Source organism: Schistocerca piceifrons, chromosome 10, assembly GCF_021461385.2.
Source record: "Schistocerca piceifrons isolate TAMUIC-IGC-003096 chromosome 10, iqSchPice1.1, whole genome shotgun sequence".
In the NCBI taxonomy this organism is placed as follows: Eukaryota; Metazoa; Arthropoda; class Insecta; order Orthoptera; family Acrididae; genus Schistocerca; species Schistocerca piceifrons.
Window position 1 is genome coordinate 87,277,348 of NC_060147.1, and position 22,598 is coordinate 87,299,945.

At 40.0% G+C, this 22,598-nt stretch overlaps 1 protein-coding gene across 1 annotated transcript in view; it reads left to right on the forward strand.

The window, feature by feature from the left end:
• Positions 1 to 22,598, forward strand: part of LOC124718713 (protogenin A-like) — a 416,220-nt gene that overhangs the window by 388,844 nt on the left and 4,778 nt on the right. Inside the window, exons 18-19 of the mRNA XM_047244333.1 lie at positions 9,589 to 9,699; positions 20,974 to 21,110. Coding sequence (XP_047100289.1) covers positions 9,589 to 9,699; positions 20,974 to 21,110 — 248 coding nt within the window. The remainder of the gene's footprint in view (positions 1 to 9,588; positions 9,700 to 20,973; positions 21,111 to 22,598) is intronic.

Sequence of the window (22,598 nt, forward strand, 5' to 3'; positions counted from 1 at the left end):
TATCGTGCCGATGCAAACAGCTGTTGTCTTCGAACTAATCTTCTGCTCTGTGCAGTACACAATGTAGTAAAAAGTTTTCATATCCTTCTGAATTTAGTGTTTTCTTAAGCATAGTAAGGATTCCACACCTTAACCATTGGTGGGGGGGTGTCATATACCATAGCACCACCTGTCTCCACATTTCATTGGTGGCACCACACGTGATGGCAGGCTACATTCTCCAAACCCAAACTCTCCCACTGGATTGCCACAGGGAATAGCATGATTCCTCACTCTAAATCACTCACTTCCAGTCATCCACTGTCCATTGGCATCTCTCCTTACACTTCCTCAAGTGTTGCTCAACACCGATTATAGAAACATGTGGGGTATGAAGAGTTGCTTCACTGTTGTGTGTCCCATTCTTTTTAACTCACTACACACAACCGTTGTTCTAGCTGGACTCCTGCTAGCATTTTGGAACTCTGGAGTTAGTCCTTCCACTGATTTCGTGTGATTATTTACAATCACCCTCCACATTGCTCGACAGTCTGTGTTCTGTCAGTACATGAGGTGTGTCTGGTCACGATTTGGTGGTTGTTGTTCCTTCACATTTCCATTTCACGATCGATCGTATCACCGACAGCTGACTTGGGCAGTGTTATAAGGGTTGAAATGCCCCTGATGGATTTCTTATTCAGGTGACATCCAATGACTACTCAACATTCTAAGTCTGACTGATGTATACCCTGCCTCCTTTTGTACTGTCGGGTCTGTCTCTCGTGACATCTAGCGGTCAATTCCACATTACATAGAGGTATCTTGATACTTTGGACCAGATAGTGTAATGTACCACACTCTGTGAATCCCATAAATTGAATGCAAGCTGTGAACTGCAGATCCTCAGCATTCCATCTTAGAATTCATTGGCAGGACAGTAATGTTGTAATCTTGCAGGCTGAGAGCTTGCATGACCGGGGTACAGATAGGGTAATGGCTCGTGCAGAACTGGCCAAACAAGAGCATTGTTTGTATTGACAAGAGGTCCATCTTTTCATGTACTGGTTTCAGTATCATCTCCTATGCACATATGGAATGTATTTGCAGTTTTGAATATGGACTACCATTGGCTGTATAATGGAATGAAGACAATGAAAATTTGTCCCGAATCACAAATTGAACCCAGCTTTCCCGCTTATCGAGAGTGTTCACTGTAGGGCTATTCGAGCACACTTTGTGACGAGACTCAAAACTTCCATAGGTTGTCAACCGTGTGTCTCCAATCTGCACTTCATAATTGGCCTGCAGACTGTGCGAGGTGCAACACGATTCCTTGCTCTTGTTGCGAATGGTACCTTGTCTGCAAGCTGCTCAAACAACCTGCTTAACACTTTTCCCCCTTTCCGTCAGATTGAATTGTCAAGAATGTCATTCACTGTACGTGATGTGTGCTGGTTTAACCCCATGGACTAAACCGTAACACAGTAATGTGTGTGCCATTTCCCATGTGGATACTAGGACTGCATTCCACTATTTGCAAGCTCAACCTCAAAATGATACCCACAGTATGGCCGATGTGTAAGTGCTGTGTCAGAGGACTTAAGAAGTTCAGAGACAAACTCCACCAGTAAGAAATGAGCAATGAATGTCATCGGGAATACAGCTCACAGCTGTGAGTGCCAGCCATTCTCATCACGCATGAAATGCCCACTACTGGAAAAAGCATTGGCTCAGCACATAAGCTTTTTTCAAGTTGTGACCAATACTAACGCATGTAACAATTGTGACTTATTTTAACAGTTAAACTGCTGCCTTGTAAAACTTTTAAGTTTCTAGGAATGTCAGTTTTTTTTATCAATTTTCGATACATTTTAGTGCAATGACTTGCCAACATTTAACTATAATATTAACCCTTTATGAAAACTGAAACTTCTTCTCCTGGATTACTTTTTTGAATATTTAGTTTTTCCTCATACATTTTTATGAATGTGAGGATCTGCAGAACACACAAAAGTGTACTACAGTCAATATAATTGGTTATTACCATTCTAGACCTAATAATCTACTATTCTACTTTCAGGGATTGAAAAGAAACATCACAACACCATAATTATAAATTATTTCACACTTTTTTTCATAGTATAATTTTTTTTGAGGTGACACACTGAAGCGTGGCTTTTTGCCCATGACCCACTTAATTTTCTGAACCGATAACAATAAAGTGTTTCAGAGTTGAGGAAAGGAAAAAAAAAAAAAACATCAAAAAAGTGTGAACATTTGTTTCAATAAACATTTTATGAAAAATGAGAAATACTCATTTGAAGTTCAACAATTTCTTCTTGCACAAAGTCACAGTCACCATAGGAATCGTTGATATTGTCATTCTCACTGTTACTGTGGATAACATCTTCCTCCATTTCAAGCAAAATTTTGTCATTCATAGGAAAACTTGAAGCTTTGACCTTCACTTCCTTACTGAACAAACAGCTGCTGCCCTCCATTAATTTGATTCCATACAACTGAACCGATCTACCTGCTAACGTACAAACCACATTTCCACAATCTATCAGCTGTTATAGGGTACATTATTTCATATTTAAAAGCGGAGGAAATTGTACACTGTCAACTGACAGGATTGGCAATCTACCAAAAATTTCTTGTCCCGTCAGTTGTTGGGATTGCCAGTCATAGTGTTAAGTCACATTATAACAATACTGCCAGAAATAAAAGAAAGGTTCAAGAGAGGGATTAAAATTCCAGGTGAAAGCATGTAGATGATAAGATGTGCTGTTGACATTATTATCTTGAGTCAATTGAGGAAGAATTACAGGAGTTGTTGAATGGAATGAACAGTCTAATGATCTCACACTGTGAACTGAGAGTCAACTGAAGAAAGGCAAAAGTAATGTAGAGTAGCAGAAATGACCTTAGTGATATACTAAACATCAAAGTTGGTGACCGTGAAGTTGACAAGGTGAAGGAATTCTGCAACCTTGGAAGCTAAATAACTTGTGGCAGATGAAGCAAGCAGGACATAAAAGCAGACTATCATAGGCAGTGGGGGCTTTCGTGACCAAAAGAAGTTTACCAATCTTAAACAGATGTCTTAATTTGCGATGTATGCTTGGAGCATAGCACAATATGGAAGTGAATCAGACTGGGGAAACTGCATAAGAAGAGATTCGTTTGAGATGAGGAGTTGAAAATTAGGTGTACTGATTAGGAGTGAGGAAAACACTGACACAAAAGAGGAACAGGATGATAGGATATCTTTTAAGAAATCAGGGACTAACTTTTACAGTACTAAAGGGAACTGTGGAGGGTAAAAGTTTTAATGGAAGACAGTTGTTGGAATATATGTGAGAAATTATTAAGGACATTGGATGTGCGTACTATTCTGAGATGAAGAGGTTGGCATTAGAGAGGAATGTGTGGTGGGCTGCATCAAAATGCTCAAAAGATTGATGACAGTGCCTACAAATATATTTTCACATTTAAATTTGAGTTCCCTACCACACTATGTTCTCAACATATGTCATTGCTGAGGCTCTGTATTGTCAATTGTTGGCATTGAAGTGTTGTAGTTTCAAATTGGCAAGATGCTGATCAGAGTAGGGAAAAAGAGCCACGATTATCAAAGGCCTTCACACAAGATCTTTGGCAGCCGGTACAAATTGCCTCTCCAGATACACAGAATCTGCATTTTGTGATGTTGTTGTTGTTGTTGTTGTGGTCTTCAGTCCTGAGACTGGTTTGATGCAGCTCTCCATGCTACTCTATCCTGTGCAAGCTTTTTCATCTCCCAGTACCTACTGCAACCTAGATCCTTCTGAATCTGCTTAGTGTATTCATCTCTTGGTCTCCCCCTACGATTTTTACCCTCCACGCTGCCCTCCAATACTAAATTGGTGATCCCTTGATGCCTCAGAACATGTCCTACCAACCGATCCCTTCTTCTGGTCAAGTTGTGCCACAAACTTCTCTTCTCCCCAATCCTATTCAATACTTCCTCATTAGTTATGTGATCTACCCATCTAATCTTCAGCATTCTTCTGTAGCACCACATTTCGAAAGCTTCTATTCTCTTCTTGTCCAAACTATTTATCGTCCATGTTTCACTTCCATACATGGCTACACTCCATACGAATACTTTCAGAAATGACTTCCTGACACTGAAATCAATACTGGATGTTAACAAATTTCTCTTCTTCAGAAACGCTTTCCTTGCCATTGCCAGCCTACATTTTATATCCTCTCTACATCGACAATAATCAGTTATTTTGCTCCCCAAATAGCAAAACTCCTTTACTACTTTAAGTGCCTCATTTCCTAATCTAATTCCCTCAGCATCACCCGACTTAATTAGACTACATTCCATTATCCTTGTTTTGCTTTTGTTGATGTTGTGGCATACTATTTGGCATTAGAACAATTAAATGAAAATTTCAGAGTACTGTATAGGAAGCGTAACTCAAAAGACAACATCAGGAAGATGCGTAAAGCCGTCCAAAGTAGGGCTCCTTCACCAGAGTTCAGATAATTTCAGGCAATCTTTTCTACTTTGGTTAAGATTACCAACATTAGCAAATCGTTAATGGTAGAATTGTTGATGAGGATCATCTGTAGAAATACTCCAACTGATAAGTCCTTTCAGAGGCTGCTAGGACAAAGTGAGTGTGTTGTTGCAATTTGCTTCTACGTACATTGAAAAATGATGTCATGCCGTGAATCATATTCTTTTCTAACGAAAAAATTTTTACAGTGGATGCAAAATCTAATTTGGAAAATGACTGCTGGCTTGCACACAGTCCAGAGTCTGTTGCCAGATCAAAATTTCCCCGAAGTCTTTGAGTGCTAAGTGTTGTGTTCAGTGAGGGTCTTCATGGCCCTCATTTATTTTTAACCAATGGAAATGTCACAAATGAAGTTTATGTGAGTGTTATGGAGCTATGCCTGGAAACATTGGCATCTGGAATTCAACATGTTTTTGTGCAGAGTGGTTCACTGGCTCCTGTAGCTGTTTGGTAAAAAACTGGTTGTCTGATAATCTATATATATTGTGTTCTAAGGACTTTTAGTCTCCCAACAACCACTATTTAAATCTGGGTCAGTATATAAAGAGCTGAGTTGATAATCTCTCGAACAAATCAAATCCCTTCAGTGAGATGGGAGAAGGACTGCCATCGAGGCAGTTCACCATCATGAACTCAGATACATTTTATCGTGCATGCATGCACTTCACATTTAGATCAGAAGCCATTATCTGAAGTAAAATGATTATCCTCTATAGCTCCCCCCCCCCCCCTCCCCTTCCCATTTACCACGTAAAAGTCCCCCGCTTACCATATAAAATAATTTATTTAATGTGCCACTAGCAAAATTTTGTTTAGAGAAACTTTTAAATATGTCCATATTGTGGTGATGTGCCCTGTATTGTAAAAGTGGTATGGGCAGTCAGCTGTGACATTTCTATGCAGGTGCGCAGATAAATCTGTCAATTCCCATTAACCTAATCCTTTTTCATCTCTTGAACTGGAGATACATAACCTTCCTTCACAAAGCTAGATAGTGTTTCATTTGTTGTATGTCTGTTGCTGTCTGGTCAGTAGACGTTTAGACATTTTCCTTGTGTGTATGAGAGCCAGTCAATAATTAACCAAACAAACATGGTTACTGAAGGCAGGAAATTGAAAGTTTTGTGTTGGCTACCTTGCGAACAGCGTTACTTATCTGTTGGATTAATATTTATGTAAACATAATATTTAAGGACTTAACCAGAATGAGATTTTCACTCAGCAGCGGAGTGTGTGCTGATATGAAACTTCCTGGCAGATTAAAACTGTGTGCCAGACCGAGACTCGAACTTGGGATTTTTGCTTTTCGTGGGCAAGTGCTCTCCCAACCGAAGCTGTGAGGACAGGGCGTGAGTCGTGCTTGGGTAGCTTAGTTGGTAGAGCACTTGCCCGCGAAAGGCAAAGGTCCCGAGTTCAAGTTTCGGTCCAGCACTCAGTTTTAATGTCATGCCTGTGTGATGAAAATACTTTTGAAGAATAGCATTCTGTGATCCTGTTTTAACTTTTGGAAAATATACAACCATCAGAAGTATTCTCTTGCATGAAGAAACAGCATGGCAGTAGTTGCGTAAACTGTGTAAGCCTTTACGCAAGAATGGAAAAATTTAAAAGTTGCAGCAAAAGAGTAACCAACAAGCACTGCTCCCGGCATCCATTCACATTATTGAGCTTGCGTTGCCATCTCATATTGATCACTTATCTGAGGAGGAATGGGGTTAGGGGGTGAGCTAAGTTCCATATAAATGTTCAGTATGTAACCATATGTACAGATTAATTTGCAAGATCAATGTAAAATGACTTGTTCACGTCATACAATTTATTGTGCAAAATAATCCATGCAATATGCAACTTATTAACTAGCAAGAATGTGTTGCAAAAGAATGTTGAATGAGTATTGGCACAACTCACTCCATCATCTAAATTGAACTGAATTACTGCGAAAGTTATGGGGTGTGTGTTCAGAGAGCTTACTGTCCTTCACACAGAACAGAGGTTTTGCTTTTGCACCAAGTTCAAAAATCATTTCAGTAGCAAAGAAGACGCATTTTTTTGACAGGATTTCAGCCTGTGATGGAACTCAGGTTCATCATTTTCATCCAGAGTTCACGTGTTGAAGTATGCAGTGGAAACATCCTGACTCTCCAGCCCACACATAATTAAAATGGGTGGGAAGATTATGCTGACTACCTTTCAGAGTGTCCATGGTCAGATTTATTTATTTACCGTATTTACTTGAATCTAAGCCGCACTTTTTTCCCGGTTTTTGTAATCCAAAAAACCGCCTGCGGCTTAGAATCGAGTGCAAAGGAAGCGGAAGTTCTGAAAAATGTTGGTAGGTACCGCCACAACTAACTTCTGCCGTCGAATATATGTAGCGCTACACAGGCATGCTTTGTAGGCACAAAGATAAATACTGGCGTCAAAACCTCTGCGTCAGTAAATAAATAAAAAAAAAAGGGTGGAAGACGAGCTTTTTTTTCTCTGCCCCGAGTTTCGACCACTGCATTTTCATACATTACCCAACGAAGTAAATACTAATTCCGTATTGTTCATCTCCGAATGTAGCAGAATTTCAATGTACTACGAAAATCCGACTGGCAAGACTGTTTGGGATGTTTGTCAATATGGCCAACTCTACGTTCTGAATTTTTTCGTACCCGGTTAGAAGAGATGGTTGCTAATAGGAAACTGATGAAATGTGAATCGCATGCAGTATTCTCTTCACCATAAGAATAATACGAATATAAACATTTTGTCATGTATTCTTTCGTGTTTGCTGCTATCTCATTTAAATCCTGTCTGCCTAATAAACTACAAAAATAGAGTGAGACAACAGCAAATGCAGAAGAATATACGCATCGTGTCATGTTTATATTCGTATTATTCTCATGCCTAATAGTGATACAGCCAGAAACGAAGCACGGCAACTGACTAGATTTTTAAATCTAAGATGACTAATTTCTGTGCAGAATTTGATGTACTAAAGAAGCGGCCGCAAAGATTTTCAAACGGAGAAAAATTTTCGCCTAACTCTCAATCAGAACATGTTCCATCATACGCAGTCTATTGTTTGGTTCTTGTTGATCGTTATCACAGAAAGCAGCAGTGTAAGTAACAACAAATAGCAGTCTCTTGCCTTTGTTTTGCTAATGAGACGATTCCTCCTCCTCTTTTTTTTTTTTTTTTTTTTTTTTTTTTTTTTTTTTTTTTTTTTTTTAAAAAATTGTAAGCGGCGGTAGCGCGCACAAAAGCAAGCCATCCCGCGAGCGGCGACAGGCTGTAAACACGCACTATCAGAATGCGACAAACAATGCATGACAGTATAGTATTGCATTTTCAGCTTAGAGTGACGTAAACACCTATAACAAAGAAAACGGCACTTATCAGATCAAAGCAAAATAAGCAATTGATTCAAACCAGGCGAAGCACGTAAAAAAGGAAGGGTACCCGTATGAATTCGGACGGAGCCCCTGACGCATAGCAACGGCTACCTGGTAAAGCTTAGCTGCTAAACTTACGACTCGAACCAAACTACTGTAGCTGTATCGTCATTCATTCAACTTAAATTGTGTCTCATATTACAATGGACCAACTTTGTTTCGATTTGGAAGTGCGGCCTAAAACTTTTCTCTCCCCTTGAATTTCGAGTCTCAAATTTCAGGTGCGGCTTAGATTCAAGAAAATTTTTTTTTCCCTTTATTTCGAGTCTCATTTTTCAGGTGCGGCTTAGATTCGAGTAAATACGGTAATCTTTTCGAGTAGCAACACACTACAACAGCCTATACTTCTCAGGCACTATTGAGAACAAAGTCAATCCTACACTGAAGAGGAAACTCTGGAATGGCAGAGGATATGCGTGCTGCTGCTTCAAGACAATGCTTGACCTCGTGCGGTACAACTGCCACGTGAAACTTTTGGCAAAGTGGGTTGGAAGCTTCTGTCTCATCCTGCTGACCTCGCCCATTTGGATTTTTATCTGTTTGGTCTCATGAAAGAAGCTTTGTCAGCAAGTTAAATGGCAATGAAGGGGTTAAAAAATGCAAAATTGTCATCCAGATGTAAATAAAGGATTCTTTCCTAACGAAATTAGAAGACTTGTAAGAAGATTAGATAAGTGCATAGAAGTTGGTTTGGATTGTGTAAAAAGATAGAGAGTTTACCTTATTGATTTAATAAACCATTTCTAATGTAAAGCTATTTGTTTTTGTCTGTATAATTATTGTATGATCCTCATATTTGGATGTAATATCATTTTGGGTAGTTGTTTCCTTTTATAGACAATAGTTGATATAAATAAGCTAGATAGCTGGAAAACAGCTGTACTGCTTTTCTTAATTTGAAGGCATTTTAAGACCTATGTGTAATTGTTCATATCTTTACTGATAGATCCTTTGTTGATAGCTGTGATAATAGTGATGTCTTCTCTGCCTGTCATTTCCCAATATCCTTTCTGTTCCACTATACTTATTTGTACATTTGCGATCTTTCTGAACTGCTTGTAAGTGGTTACACATAACTTTTTTATCAGACGTCTATTTTCACAAGTACCTACTGTTCCCATTGTTTTCATATTAAAGGAACATACCAGTTTTATCTGTCCACACATGATTAACTCTGGTGTTCCCCTCCTTCCTATCAGTATCCTTTGTATACGCTGCATGTCTTCACCTTACTGCTAATACTGAAGTGCAGTTCAGCACTGAATTAGTTATCCAGAACCCCGTAAATTCTTCATTGAGTAAGATGTTAATTAAACCTACTTTTATCCCAGTTGTAGAAGCTCTTGCAGTGAGTATAACCTTTTCTCTCGATCGACACTGTCTTTTTGCCGAATGCTGTAACTGGGCTGTCTCCCTAGTAATTTTCTTTGGTGGCCTGTCTGTGGATAACTTGGGTCCTCTCTCACCGCCTCACATACCAGCCTCACCATCCGATCTCTCACAAAACTGCGCACATGTCGGCTAGTTTGTATTCCGCACTGCTGCGCTCCTGTGTATCGTGATCGTCTCATCTGATTTGGGTTTGGTTTCTGCAGGGCGGCTACCCGAACGGTCACACAAACGGAGTGAAGCGTCCGGTGCTGAGCAACGGTCGCATCCCTAATGGCCACACGTCCACGGGCATCCACATTACCGAGAATCCACAGGTGAGGCAGCGGACAGTTTCACCCGGGAGGGGTCGGCTTCGTGAGTGCAAAATGTCGGCCACGTTCTGCGACGCCGGTGCAGACGGGTCTCTGTGAGCGCGGCTGAATAATTTCGTTCTGTCACCGTGTGGAGAGTTAATAAATGTCATAAAGTCGTAACTGGCTTCCCGAAGCATGTGAAGGTAAAGTGCCTTATTTTCCATTTTCTTGCGGCCACAATCCTGCAGTATTTTAGAAATGACAGCATCTTCCTCCTGGAGTATTTTTAATTTTATTTATTTACCGTCATAATTTCGTCTATTTTGCTAGTTCTGAGCAATGGCTGTAACAATATACATTTGTTGAAAAACAAATTCAATTTTAGGAATACGCTCTGTTCTCACTCTTTCTTTTTGTAAAAGACAAATTATTTATAAATATGTTTTACTAGTGTAGCAATGCGCATTCATTCCCACTGAGGAGACGTTGGTTGTTCTTAAGTAAACTATGTTTTCTTGTTGTTGTAGTCTTCAAGCCGAAGATTGGTTTGAGGCAGCCGTGCTAGTCTTCCTCATGCAACCCTTTTTATCTCGAAAGAACTATTGAAAACTGCGTTCATTGGACCTACTTACTGTACTCATCCCTAGGTCTCTGTCTACAATTTTTACCGCATACGCTTCCCTCCAATACCAGTTGACAATTCCTCGGTGACTTAGAATGTGTCCTATCAACCAATCTTTCTTTTAGTCAAGTTGTGTCCAATATTTCTTTTCTGCCCAATTCACTTCATTACCCCCCTCACACGTTTTTGTGATCTAGTCATGTAATCTTCAGTTTTCTTCTATTGCATCACATTTTAACACAACACACACAGCCTGTAACAATTTCTGGCACACTGTGATTTCTGTAACAGTCAGTGCTCAGAAGAATCTAAGAGTGCAAGCTTCCCCAATTATTACTTCATGCTCCTGTGCGCTATTTCCAAGTAGTGACAGCATGAAGTCAGTTGTTTGCTATTCTAGTGCTCCGGAGAACTGCTAGGTGAATGTTCCTTCTTCCAGACAGTGCTACACAACTTGAAAAGCATATAACAGACACAGTCCTGCACATTTGGCATTGTGGTGTGCTGCTTGATCACAAAAGTTTGTCATAAAATGGGGAACAGTTCGACTATGAAGAAATTCTGAGACTTTTTCAAGAATCTAGATCCAAAATTGGCAGTGATGGCTTTGGAATCAATGATAGTATTTTTGAAAAAATTCTCTTCTTGTCTGGAGTGCTTATCACTTTCATACAAGGCTACACTCCAGACAGATACCATCAGAGAAGACTTCCTGACACTTACATTTCTCCTCAATGTTTACACATTTCTCCTCCTCAGAAACACTTTTGTGGCCATTGCCAGTATGCACTTTATACCCTGTCTAGTATGGCCAACATAAAGTATTCTGCTATTGAAGCAGAAAAATGTATTTACTTCTTTTAGTGTCTCATTTCCTAATCTAATTTCCTCATCATCATATTAATTTGACTATATTCCATTACTCTTGTTTTGCTTTTGTTGTTGTTCATTTTATATCCTCCTTTCAAGACATTGTCCTTTCATGTCTCTACTGTAATTACATTGTCATCAGCAAATCTACTTTTTTTTTTTATTTCTTTTCTCTGAACTTTAATTCCTTCTCCAAATTTTTCATTCATTTTCTTTACTGCTTGCTCAATGTACAGATTAAATGACTTTACAGTAGGCTACAACCTGTTGCACTCCCTTCTCAACTATTGCTTCCCTTTCGTGCCCCTCGACACTTATAGCTGTCGTCTGGTCACTGTGATGAAAGTTGTAAATAGCCTTTGCTCCCTGTATTTTACCCCTGCTACCTTCAGAATTTGAAAGAGAGTATTCCAGTTGACATTGTCAAAAACATTCTCTAACTCTATAGATGCTATAAACTTAGGTTTGCCTTTCCTTAACCTGTCTTCCAAGAGATGATGTAGGGTCAGTATTAACCTCACGTATTCCTACATTTCTCCGGGATTCAAACTGATGTTCCCTGATGTCAAATTCTATCAGTTTTTCCATTCTTCTGTAAAGAATGTGTGTTACTATTTTGCAACCAGTACTTATTAAACTGGTAGTTCAGTAACATTCACTCTGGTCAGCACTTGATATCTGTGCAGTTGGAAGTATTACATTCTTTCTGAAGTCTGGGCATATTTGACTGTCTCACATGCCCTCCACACCAAATGGAAGAGTTATACTGTGAGGACAGGGCGTAAGTCGTGCTTGGGTAGCTCAGTTGGTAGAGCACTTGCCCGCGAAAGGCAAAGGTCCCGAGTTCAAGTCTCGGTCTGGCACACAGTTTTAATCTGCCAGGAAGTTTCATCACTGCATGTTTCTGACAATGGCCACAGGAGGCCAAGTGCAGTAATCTCGTGTCGGCTAATACTTGTTGTTGACGGCAGTAATGCCCACATTACTCTTTGCCCTCAAGCTCGTGTTTAGTACTACTCCGTTCTGTCTCAGGATTTTTTACGTGGAAGTGTCAATTGTACTTTAACTGTGATACAGTGCAGTACGGGTAGGTTTACTGACGAATAATCGGCCCTATTTGAGTTCACTGAGTAAACTGGAACAGTGATATGACGCTTCTACGTTAAGCTGTTCTCAACCACGTCACAGCACTTTTATCTCATTATGAGGGATGTTGCATTACTATATGCTACGAGTTTTACATTTTGATGGTTGCATATTAAAAGCTTTTCACTGTTGGAAAGGTATTTTTATAGAATATTTTGGATTAAAAAACCAAATAAGTCAATTACATTATTATTCTGTAACAAGTTAGTGGGTACTATGGTCTCTTATCCCCAATGAAACTTCAAAATGTTGTCAGTGGAGTCTGGGTTTGTCTGGTATTAAAAGATCTGTCACTTAACTAAATCTAAAGCATTACTACAAATAGGTGTCAAGCAAAAATTCACCAATATGCACTATATGATCAAAAGTATTTGGAAGAATGGCAGCCCATTCTTCTGCAAAAGCCAGAACCAGAGATGGTAGTGATGTTGGATGATGGAGTCTGGAGTGATGTCAATGTTCTAACTCATCCAAAAAGTGTTGCATTTGGTTCAGGTTGGGACTGTGAGCAGGCCAGTCCATTTCAGGACAGTTGTTGTCCACAAGCTATTGCCTCTCAGATACTGCTTTGTCACAGGTTGCATTGCCATCCTCATACAGTCAATCCTTACAGACCAATATCTTTAACATCCCTTTACTACAGAATTCTTGAACTTGTTCCCAGTTCAAATATAGTGAAGTTTCTTGAGATCAAAAAGCCACATCCGTGCAAAACTCAGCTTGCCCATGTTCATACGATGTCCTGCAAACTATGGATGTAGGGCAGCGAGCAGATTCCATATTCCTAGATTTCTGAAAAGTGTTTGATGAAGTTCCCTGCTGCAGACTGTTAAAGGTATGAGCATATAGAATGAGTTCTCAGATACATGTGTAGCCTGAAGACTTCTTAAGTAACAGGACCCAGTTCGCTGTCCTCAATGGTGAATGTTCATCAGACACAAGGCTGTCATCGAGAGTGCCAAAGGGAAATGGGATAGGACGACGCTTATGCTCTGTATATGTGACTCGATAGACAGACAAGCGGCAATTTGCAGCTCTTTGCTGATGATGCCGTGGTGTATGTGTAAGTGTGATCGTTGAGTGATTGTAGGAGGGTACAGGATGATGTAAACAAAACTTCTAATTAGTCTGATGAATGGCAGCTGGCTCTCAATGTGTGTGTGTGTGTGTGTGTGTGTAAAATAAAAAAAAAAAATAAAAATAAAAAAAAGTAAGTTAATGTAGATGAGTAGGCAAAACAATCCAGTAATGTTCGAATACAGCATTACTAATGTGCTACTTGGCACAGTCAGATCGATTAAATATCTAAGCATAACACTGCCAAGTAAAATGAAATGGAACAGCCGTGGGATGGTTGTGCATAAGGTGAATGGTCAACTCCAGTGTTTTGAGGGAGTTTTAGAAAAGTGTAGCTCATCTGTGAACAAGGTCCCATATACGAGGCGTGTTTTTTTAAGTAAGTAATGTTTTGAAATTAAAAAAGGACGTGCTAAGATATCTCAATAATTTTATTTTTACATGAAAGCCTGTACCTTAATCTACGCACTGACGCCATTACAGTCTGATTCCTCCTTGTTTAAGTTGTGTACTGAGTGTTTAAGATGCCTCCGATAATCGTGAGTCCCGCCGACTGTGAAGTACGGGCTATTATAAGATTTCTTAGTGCTAGAGACCTAAAAGCGGTCAATATTCATCGTGAGATCTGTGCATTTTATGGAGAAAACATTATGAGTGATGGAATGGTAAGAAAGTGGGTGAGAGCATTTAAAGATGGCCGCACAAATGTGCACGATGAACAATGGAGTGGGTGTCCTTCGGACATTAATGGAAGTTTGGTGCAGGAAGTGGACAATAAAGTGAGGGAAAACAGATGCTTTACCATTTCCTCCTTGCGGGATGCCTTTCTTAATGTTTCTCATAGTGTTTTGTATGGCATTGTAACCGAGCACTTGAATTACCGAAAATTGCGCGCACGTTGGGTACCAAAAATGTTGACGGATGTGCACAAAACCAAACGTTTAGACAGTGCATTGACTTTCCTTGAGCAGTACCACAATGACGGTGATGATTTCTGAAGCCAAATTGTTACAGGTGATGAAACATGGGTGGCCTGCGTCACATCAGAATCAAACCAACAGTCCATAGAAGTTGAGCAAGGGCATCGTTTTGCTGCAAGACAATGCCCGTCCGCATGTGGCGAATCAGCCCAAAGATCTCATCACATCTTTTCCACGGGAAACTCTAGATCATTCTCTGTACAGACCTGATCTTGCGCCCAGTGACTACCATCTGTCCCTGCGCTTGAAGAAACACCTGGGCGGTCAGAGACGACGAAGTCAAAACAGTGGTTAACAAGTCGGGCGGCAGACTTCTATGAGGAGGGTATTCAAAAACTGGTACATCGTTATGACAAGTGCCTCAATATTGACGAAAATTATGTAGAAAAGTAGATTAAGGTACAGGCTTTCATGTAAAAATAAAATTATTGAGATATCTTAGCACGTCTTTTTTTTTAATTTCAAAACGGTACTTACTTAAAAAAACACGCCTCGTAGAACACTAGTGGAACTAATTCTCGAGTACTGCTCGAGTGTCTGGGATCCCCACCAGCTCAGATTAAAGGAAGACACGACAGCAATTCAGAGGTGGGCTGCTAGAATCGTTACCGGTAGGTTCGATCAACATGTGAGTATTACGGAGATGCTCTGTAAAAAAAAATGAGAAACCCTGGATGGAAGGCGGTGTTGTTCTGGAGGAGTACTCTTGAGAAATTTTAAAGAACCAGCATTTGAAGCTGACAGCGGAATGATCCTACTGTCGCCAATATACATTTAGCGTAAGGACCGCAAAGGTATGAAAAATTAGGGCTCGTACGGAGAAGTGTAGAGAGTGGCTTTTGCCTCACTCTATATGCAAGTGGAACAGGAGAGGAAATGACTACCAGTGGTACTGTACGGTGGTCTGCAGGTTACATAGGTGTAGATTGTATCAGTACTGCGTACTTCTTTTGTACGCAGTACACAGTACCGTAAAATGTGTTTATATCCTCCTGCATTTAACAGTAAGAGGACAGTACCCTGACTAGGAAAAACATTCCCGTACAGTAACACCATCACCTTCGTGTTTCACTCCTCCACACTATAGTGATGACAGGTGACATTCTCCAGGCATTCGACAGATGCAAACCGTTCCATCAGACGTCCGAGGGTTATAGCACTGTTTGTCACTCTGTACAGCTTGTTTCCTATTGTCCGTCATCCCACCGAGTCACTCTTTACACTACATTGAGCGTCACTCGGTGCTGACTACAGAAATGTGTGTGCGTTACGAGCAGCTGCTCGACTGTTGCACCCCATTCTTTTTAACTTTGCGCACATTCGCTGTGCCAGATGGACAGCTGGTAGCACTTTGGAACTCACGAGTGATTCGTGCCACTGGCGATATGTGATGTTTTATGACCACTGTAAGCAACGATCGATAGTCCCAGTCTACATCTACATCTACATCTACATCCACACTCCGAAAGCCACCCGACGGTGTGTGGCGGAGGGTACTTTGAGTACCTCTATTGGTTCTCCCCTCTATTTCAGTCTCGTATTGTTAGTGGAAAGAAAGATTGTTGGTATGCCTCTGTGTGGACTCTAATCTCTCTGATTTTATCCTCATGGTCTCTTCGCGAGATATACGTATGAGGGAGCAATATACTGCTTGACTCCTCAGTGAAGGTATGTTCTCAAAACTTCAACAAAAGCCCGTACCGAGATACTGACCATATCTCCTGCAAAGTCTTCCACTGGAGTTTATTTATCATCTCCGTAACGCTTTCGCGATTACTAAATGATCCTGTAATGAAGCGCGCTGCTCTCTGTTGGATCTTCTCTATCTCTTCTATCATCCCTCTCTGGTACGGATCCCACACTGCTGAGCAATATTCAAGCAGTGGGTGAACAAGTGTACTGTAATGTACTTCCTTTGTTTTCGCATTGCATTTCCTTAGGATTCTTCCATTGAATCTCAGTCTGGCATCTGCTTTACCAACGATCAACTTTATATGATCATTCCATTGTAAATCACTCCTAATGCCTACTCCCAGATAATTTATGAAATTAACTGCTTCCAGTTGCTGACCTGCTATATTGTAGCTAGATGATAAAGGATCTTTCTTTCTGTGTATTCGCAGCACATTACACTTGTCTACATTGAGATTCAGTTGCCATTCCCTGCACCATGCGTCAGTTCGTTGCAGATCTTCCTGCATTTCAGTACAATTTTCCATTGTTACAACCTCAGCATCATCCGCAAAGAGTCTCAGTGAACTTCCAATGTTATCCACAAGGTCATTTATATATATTGTGAATAGCAACAGTCCTACGACAAACACCTGTGGCACACCTGAGATCACTCTTACTCCATTGAGAATGACATGCTGCGTTCTGTTATCTAGGAACTCTTCAATCCAATCACACAATTGGTCTCATAGTCCATATGCTCTTACTTTGTTCATTAAATGACTGTGTGGAACTGTATCAAATGCCTTGCAGAAGTCAAGAAACACGGCATCCACCAGGGAACCTGTGTCTATGGCCCTCTGAGTCTCGTGGACGTTTAGCATGAGCTGGGTTTCACATGATGGTCTTTTTTGAAACCCATGCTGATTCCTACAGAGTAGATTTCTAGTCTCCAGAAAAGTCATTATACTCTAACATTAATACGTGTTCCAAAATCAGTATGTGAAGTGTGCCTGGACTCTGTTTAGATTTGGTTCTTCCTTTGCATTTCCACATCGAAGTCGCGCCACTGACTCTTGACGTGGGCAGCTGTAGAAAGGTTGAAGTGTCTGTTAGGGATTTGTTAATCCGGTAACATCCAGTGACTAGTTAATGTTTGAAGTCACTGCAGTCTATGCTAACAACACAATATTCCCCACCTCCTTTTATACAGGCAGGCTCACCTCTCGTGACATCTAGCGGTCAGTTTGTAATGTTCGCCTGCTGCTTTATTTCTTCATCAATAGTCCTCGGTGTCGACGTACTGCATTGTTACATTGACTGAAAAATGGGGGGTGGAAGTTCGACACTGACTACTGTAAACGATGTAACCGACAGTTGTGTTTCATTGTTCTTTACCGTCACTGCCCCCCCCCCCCCCCCCCCCAATATTACACAGTTATATGGGAAGTTCACTATTGGTAAATGTAGACAAGCCTCATTAATAGGCTGCAGTCAAACATCAGCATACTGGTACAGTAGTCTGCTGTTGAACATCTATGAACAGGAAAAACCTAACCACACAGGTCACAGTTCTTGCAGAATAATTAGGTACATGTGACACTATTTCTCAAATAACTTGAACCAACATTGACATTGTATTAAACATGGCCTATTTGTGTTACACTAATTCCACTGTTAAGTTAATGCATTGTTGTTACTCTAACTGATACAGATTTCCCATCTGAAAATCGGTCATGTGCTGACTGTCTAGAGACCAAAAATCCATCATTTATATATCCTCACAGTAATAGGTACTGAAACTATACATTGTTTGATGTTTAATTTACAGAAATTACAATTAAAACATAACTCATTCAATTAACTGAATACATTGAAAAATTCCTTCTTTTTAACAGTTTCTTCTACCAAGTTAGGCTGAATTATTTGTTTAGATAATGAAAGTAACAGATAAACAAACAATACTTCGGACAAACCTGGTAATTATTTTGGAATTAATTAAGGGCTGTCTTTGGTAATATGTTTTCGAATGGAGCCAAATAAATACTTCAAGAATCCTAGTAGTTCTTCCAAATGTTTATAATTAGTACAGAGTTTATATTTGTTTATAAGTCAACAATAGAATCTAAGTCATGAAACAATTACTGATTTCACCCTACAACAAACGTATTAACTAGGACTAGTCAAAATAAATTAGGAAGTTGAGTACATACACAAAACTAAAGACTAATGATATCAATATAATAGAAGGAAACATTCCACGTGGGAAAAATTATATATAAAAACAAAGATGAGGTGACTTACCGAACGAAAGCGCTGGCAGGTCGATAGACACACAAACTTTGTGTGTCTATCGACCTGCCAGCGCTTTCGTTCGGTAAGTCACCTCATCTTTGTTTTTATATATAAACTAAAGACTAAATTAGACCTGGTGCTATATTCCTTAAGACTGAGGGCCAACCTTTCTTCTTTATGGAATTGCAGATTATACTTGTGCATGTTAATGATAATTAGGCAAGAATGAAAAAGTGGCAGATGGCAGAACAAGAGAGGAAGTAAAGCTATCCCAGCTTACTCTGTTACAAGTTCTACTTGGGATAGGGGATTCGGGATACTTTTAATTACGGATAGGAATAAGTGTATTACAAGCACACTGCTTAACGGTTTGAATTGAATTCATGCCAGTACTGTACTTTTTATCTGTCACTGTGCATGCACCAAGTGCGACATTTGACAAATAAAGTTCTGTAAACTTATGGGTATTACTATCCATGGATTGTACCTGTAGTGCCAGGGAATAAGCTTTATTTTTCAGAGGGTTGAAGACGTTTTCTATGTATCTAATGTTCCTGATGACATATGATAGTACAATCTTTCATATACAGGGCCTCTCTCCTTAGAGTTGTTAGGTGCATTTTCCCTCGTGTTTAAGCAGATGTTTGCAATTTCATTTTTGCAGTATGTAGTTGGAGTCAGTCCAAACAAATACTGCTCATCACACATGTTATGCAATATGCCATACCAATGGGAAGTGTCAGTTTGTTTCCCGTTACAAACAAAATGACTTTTAAAATGGAATTTGACGTGCACATTCAATGAGACAATGCCAAATTAGTGTAGTGTAGTATTCATTTCATTGATTTATATTAACGGCGACAGTAAAATGTGAAAAATAACCACTGCTCTGTCCCCCACTGGCTGCTACTGCCTTGCAGTAGTGCTGCTCAGTCACTGTTGGAGCACAGATTGCTCTTCCTATTGTACGGTCTCTGTTAATACATATCGATGAATTGAATGTTGCACTACACTAACTTGAGACCACTCTATCAAATGGGGATGTAAAATTACACTTCAAAAATATTTTGTTTGTAACTGAAAAGAAGGTGACGATTTCCATTGATACTGAGCATTGCATGAAACACATGATGAACAGTATTTTTTTGGCCTGATTCCAGTTGCACATTGCAAAAACAAAACTATGAAGATCTTCCAAAGTACCAGAGAAAATGTACCTGACAACTCTTGGGTATAGCTTCCTATGTAGCAAGACTTAGATTCATTTGTAGTGAAGTGCTATGTCCTTTATATAGATTACAAGAAACCCTATTTTCTTGTGCACGTGGCATGAATGTTACGATTTTTGAGAACAGAATGTGTCCTTAAAATTTGTATCGCCTTTTTTTGGAGCTGTATGTTGCTACAGCTGTTACTTGAGAATGGGCCAATACTCGAAATCACAATCATAAGTAAAGAAATATGATACCAGTTTACACAGAAACTATTGTCGTATCTAAACTGAAGTGTATATTTTTTCTAGTGGTGATGAAATACAAGCTTATGCATTCCGTTCATTCACTCGTTCACACATCATGTTTCCTAAATCCCATAATCAAAGAGAGTCTTTAGGCTTGGGATCAACTCAAGTTATACATTAAGCAACAGAAGCAACCACTTCCAGTTGCTTCTGGGAGTATAGTTAATTAAGTACATATTTCATAGATAATATTCATGACAAATATTATGATTTGGAGAATGTCAACTGAAGAAACAGGCTACATACATAATTTACAAATTATCTGTTGGCTTCTGTCTTGGGCTCTTTGGTTGTTTTCTTTACAGTCTCGTTCTCCGGCTGCACTTCCCAGCTGTCAATTTTTTGACTGTATGAGTTTCTGCCTGAGACTTCCAGGGGATTTATTTATATCCTCACTATATCTTTTTTTTTTTTTTTTTGTCTTGCATAATCTGGAGTATAATTTTCAGTCGTTACATGCGTGTTAAATATTGTGGGCAAGTCTATCTGTTGAGTGTGTCAATAAAATTTTAACTTTTTTTCTGATGCCTGCCATGATACTGGACAATTTTTCTGTCATTTTCTGGGATTTTAGTCCGTAGTTGTGTTTCATTCTGTTTGGACTGAGAATCTCTAAAGTTTTACATTCCACTTTCTGAATGTTTTCTGTCACCTTTTCTGTGAAATGTGATAATTTTTTGGGGTGGTGGTTGTTGTTGTTGTTGTTGTTGCTGCTGCTGCTGTTGTTGCTGTTGCTGCTGCTGCTGCTGCTGCTATTGACAGCTTTTTTAGTAGTAGTCGCAGCAGCAGCAGCAGCAGCAGCAACAGTAGTGTTCCTTAGCATATTTAATTATTATTCAGTTAGTGGTGTAGTGTGTTTTTTCCATGATCATGTAACTTTGTCAGAGGGGTCAATTCTAATAAAACAAAATTATAAAAAATAAATTTACTTGTCAGTTAAAGAATATGCACAATATTTTGTGGAAATGGGTGATGTGAGAAGAGCTTCCGCTCACTGGTGAAAATTAAATGTTAGAATCTGACACTTTTTTTGTGATGCATCTTGCATATGATACCCTGTTGTGTCACATTTTCAGCAACCCACTGCTAAATGTGCACCCACTCTGCTGTTTCAGTACAAATGTGGAGACAAGGGAGGTGCCTCCCTGGGGAACGAGGGCCTTCAGGCGGGGGCAGGTGCCAGTGAGGTTGCGGGGGTGGGGGAGCAGGAACAGCTCCTCGTGCAGCACGGATCCGCCACCAGCGACTCTGTGTAAGTCCCAGCGCATGTTGTAACTGGACGCAGAATTAATTAGTCCTGTAGCTGCCCAAGGTTTATTAATCATTTTACTTTAGTGGCATATTAGCGTTTACTTTTATAGTGCCCAATGTTTTCCGAACAGTGTTGCGGAGTTCTTCACTCCCGAGAGAGGTTCTATGCAGTTCTCACCACTGGTCTCCCCTGTGAAAGCCTCTTCATCTCTGCAGAACAACTACAACATACATCCATTTGAACCCACTTGTAGTGAAGTTTTCGCCACCCTACTACTACTTGTATCTCCTACAATTGTTTCCAGTAGCAAATTAATTATTCCTCTGCACCTTATTATGTATCCTATCAAGCTAAGTAATCACGAAAGCATTACGGAGATGATAGATAAACTCCAGTGGAAGACTTTGCAAGAGAGACACTCAGTGGCTCCGTACGGGCTTTTGTTGAAGTTTCGAGAACATACCTTCACCGAGGAGTCATGTAGTATATTGCTCCCTCCTACGTAATCTTGTGAAGAGACCGTGAGGATAAAGTCAGAGAGATTAGAGCCCACACAGAGGCATACCGACAGTCTTTCTTTTCACGAACTATACAAGACTGAAATAGAAGGGAGAACCGATAGAGGTACTCGAGGTACCCTCCACCACATACCGTCAGGTGGCTTCCAGAGTATGGATATAGATGTAGATGTAGATGTAGATGGCTTTAGGTTTGGTGAATGCTCGGAGAGCACTATCTGCTATTGCACGTAGTGCAGATGGTGATGTACTGACAAGGTGATATTATGGTACTGAAATGTTTTTCACACTTAAGAAAAGGCTGTATAGAGAAGGATAAGAACACACTGTGCATCACTGTGTGCTGCATACAGCAAAGGAACAGTTCTGACAAGGAACCCCCAAGTGCAAGTTCGCAAGTTCAGTCTTAGTAAAGCTCATTTGAAAGTGTTTTTAAGAATTGTGACAGGAAAAATAGTAGCAGCGTATGACTCACCACGTGCATGATGAGTGTACAGAAGGTGCAGGGATCAACATTCTATGAGATGTATCTATTACATTTCATGAAATGGACCCTGTCAACGTTCGAGATATCTTCAGAATAAAATGTGAACACCAAATGAAAAGTGGCACACCACATTCGTCACTGAGGTTCGCACCATTGTGATCGAAGGCAAACTCCTAGGAAGGTGTGAGCTGTGCAGAACATTTAGCTGGGTATCCACTCTTAAAGAACACATATAGAATCTTATCAGTGCAATGGGATAATGAGAACTGACGGAATGTGATGGCGAAGCTATCCTTTAAGATGTAGCTGCGGATAGTGCAATAATATGTTTTATAGGGACGGAAAAAAAAAAAACTTCTAGAAGCTGAATTTGTCCAGTGGTTCCAGGTGGTACGAACTGCAATGTCACACACTTTTCAGGAGGGGCAGTTTGCTGTGCAGAGTTTAATTTTTATAAGAAGACCAGGAATTGAGCAAATACGA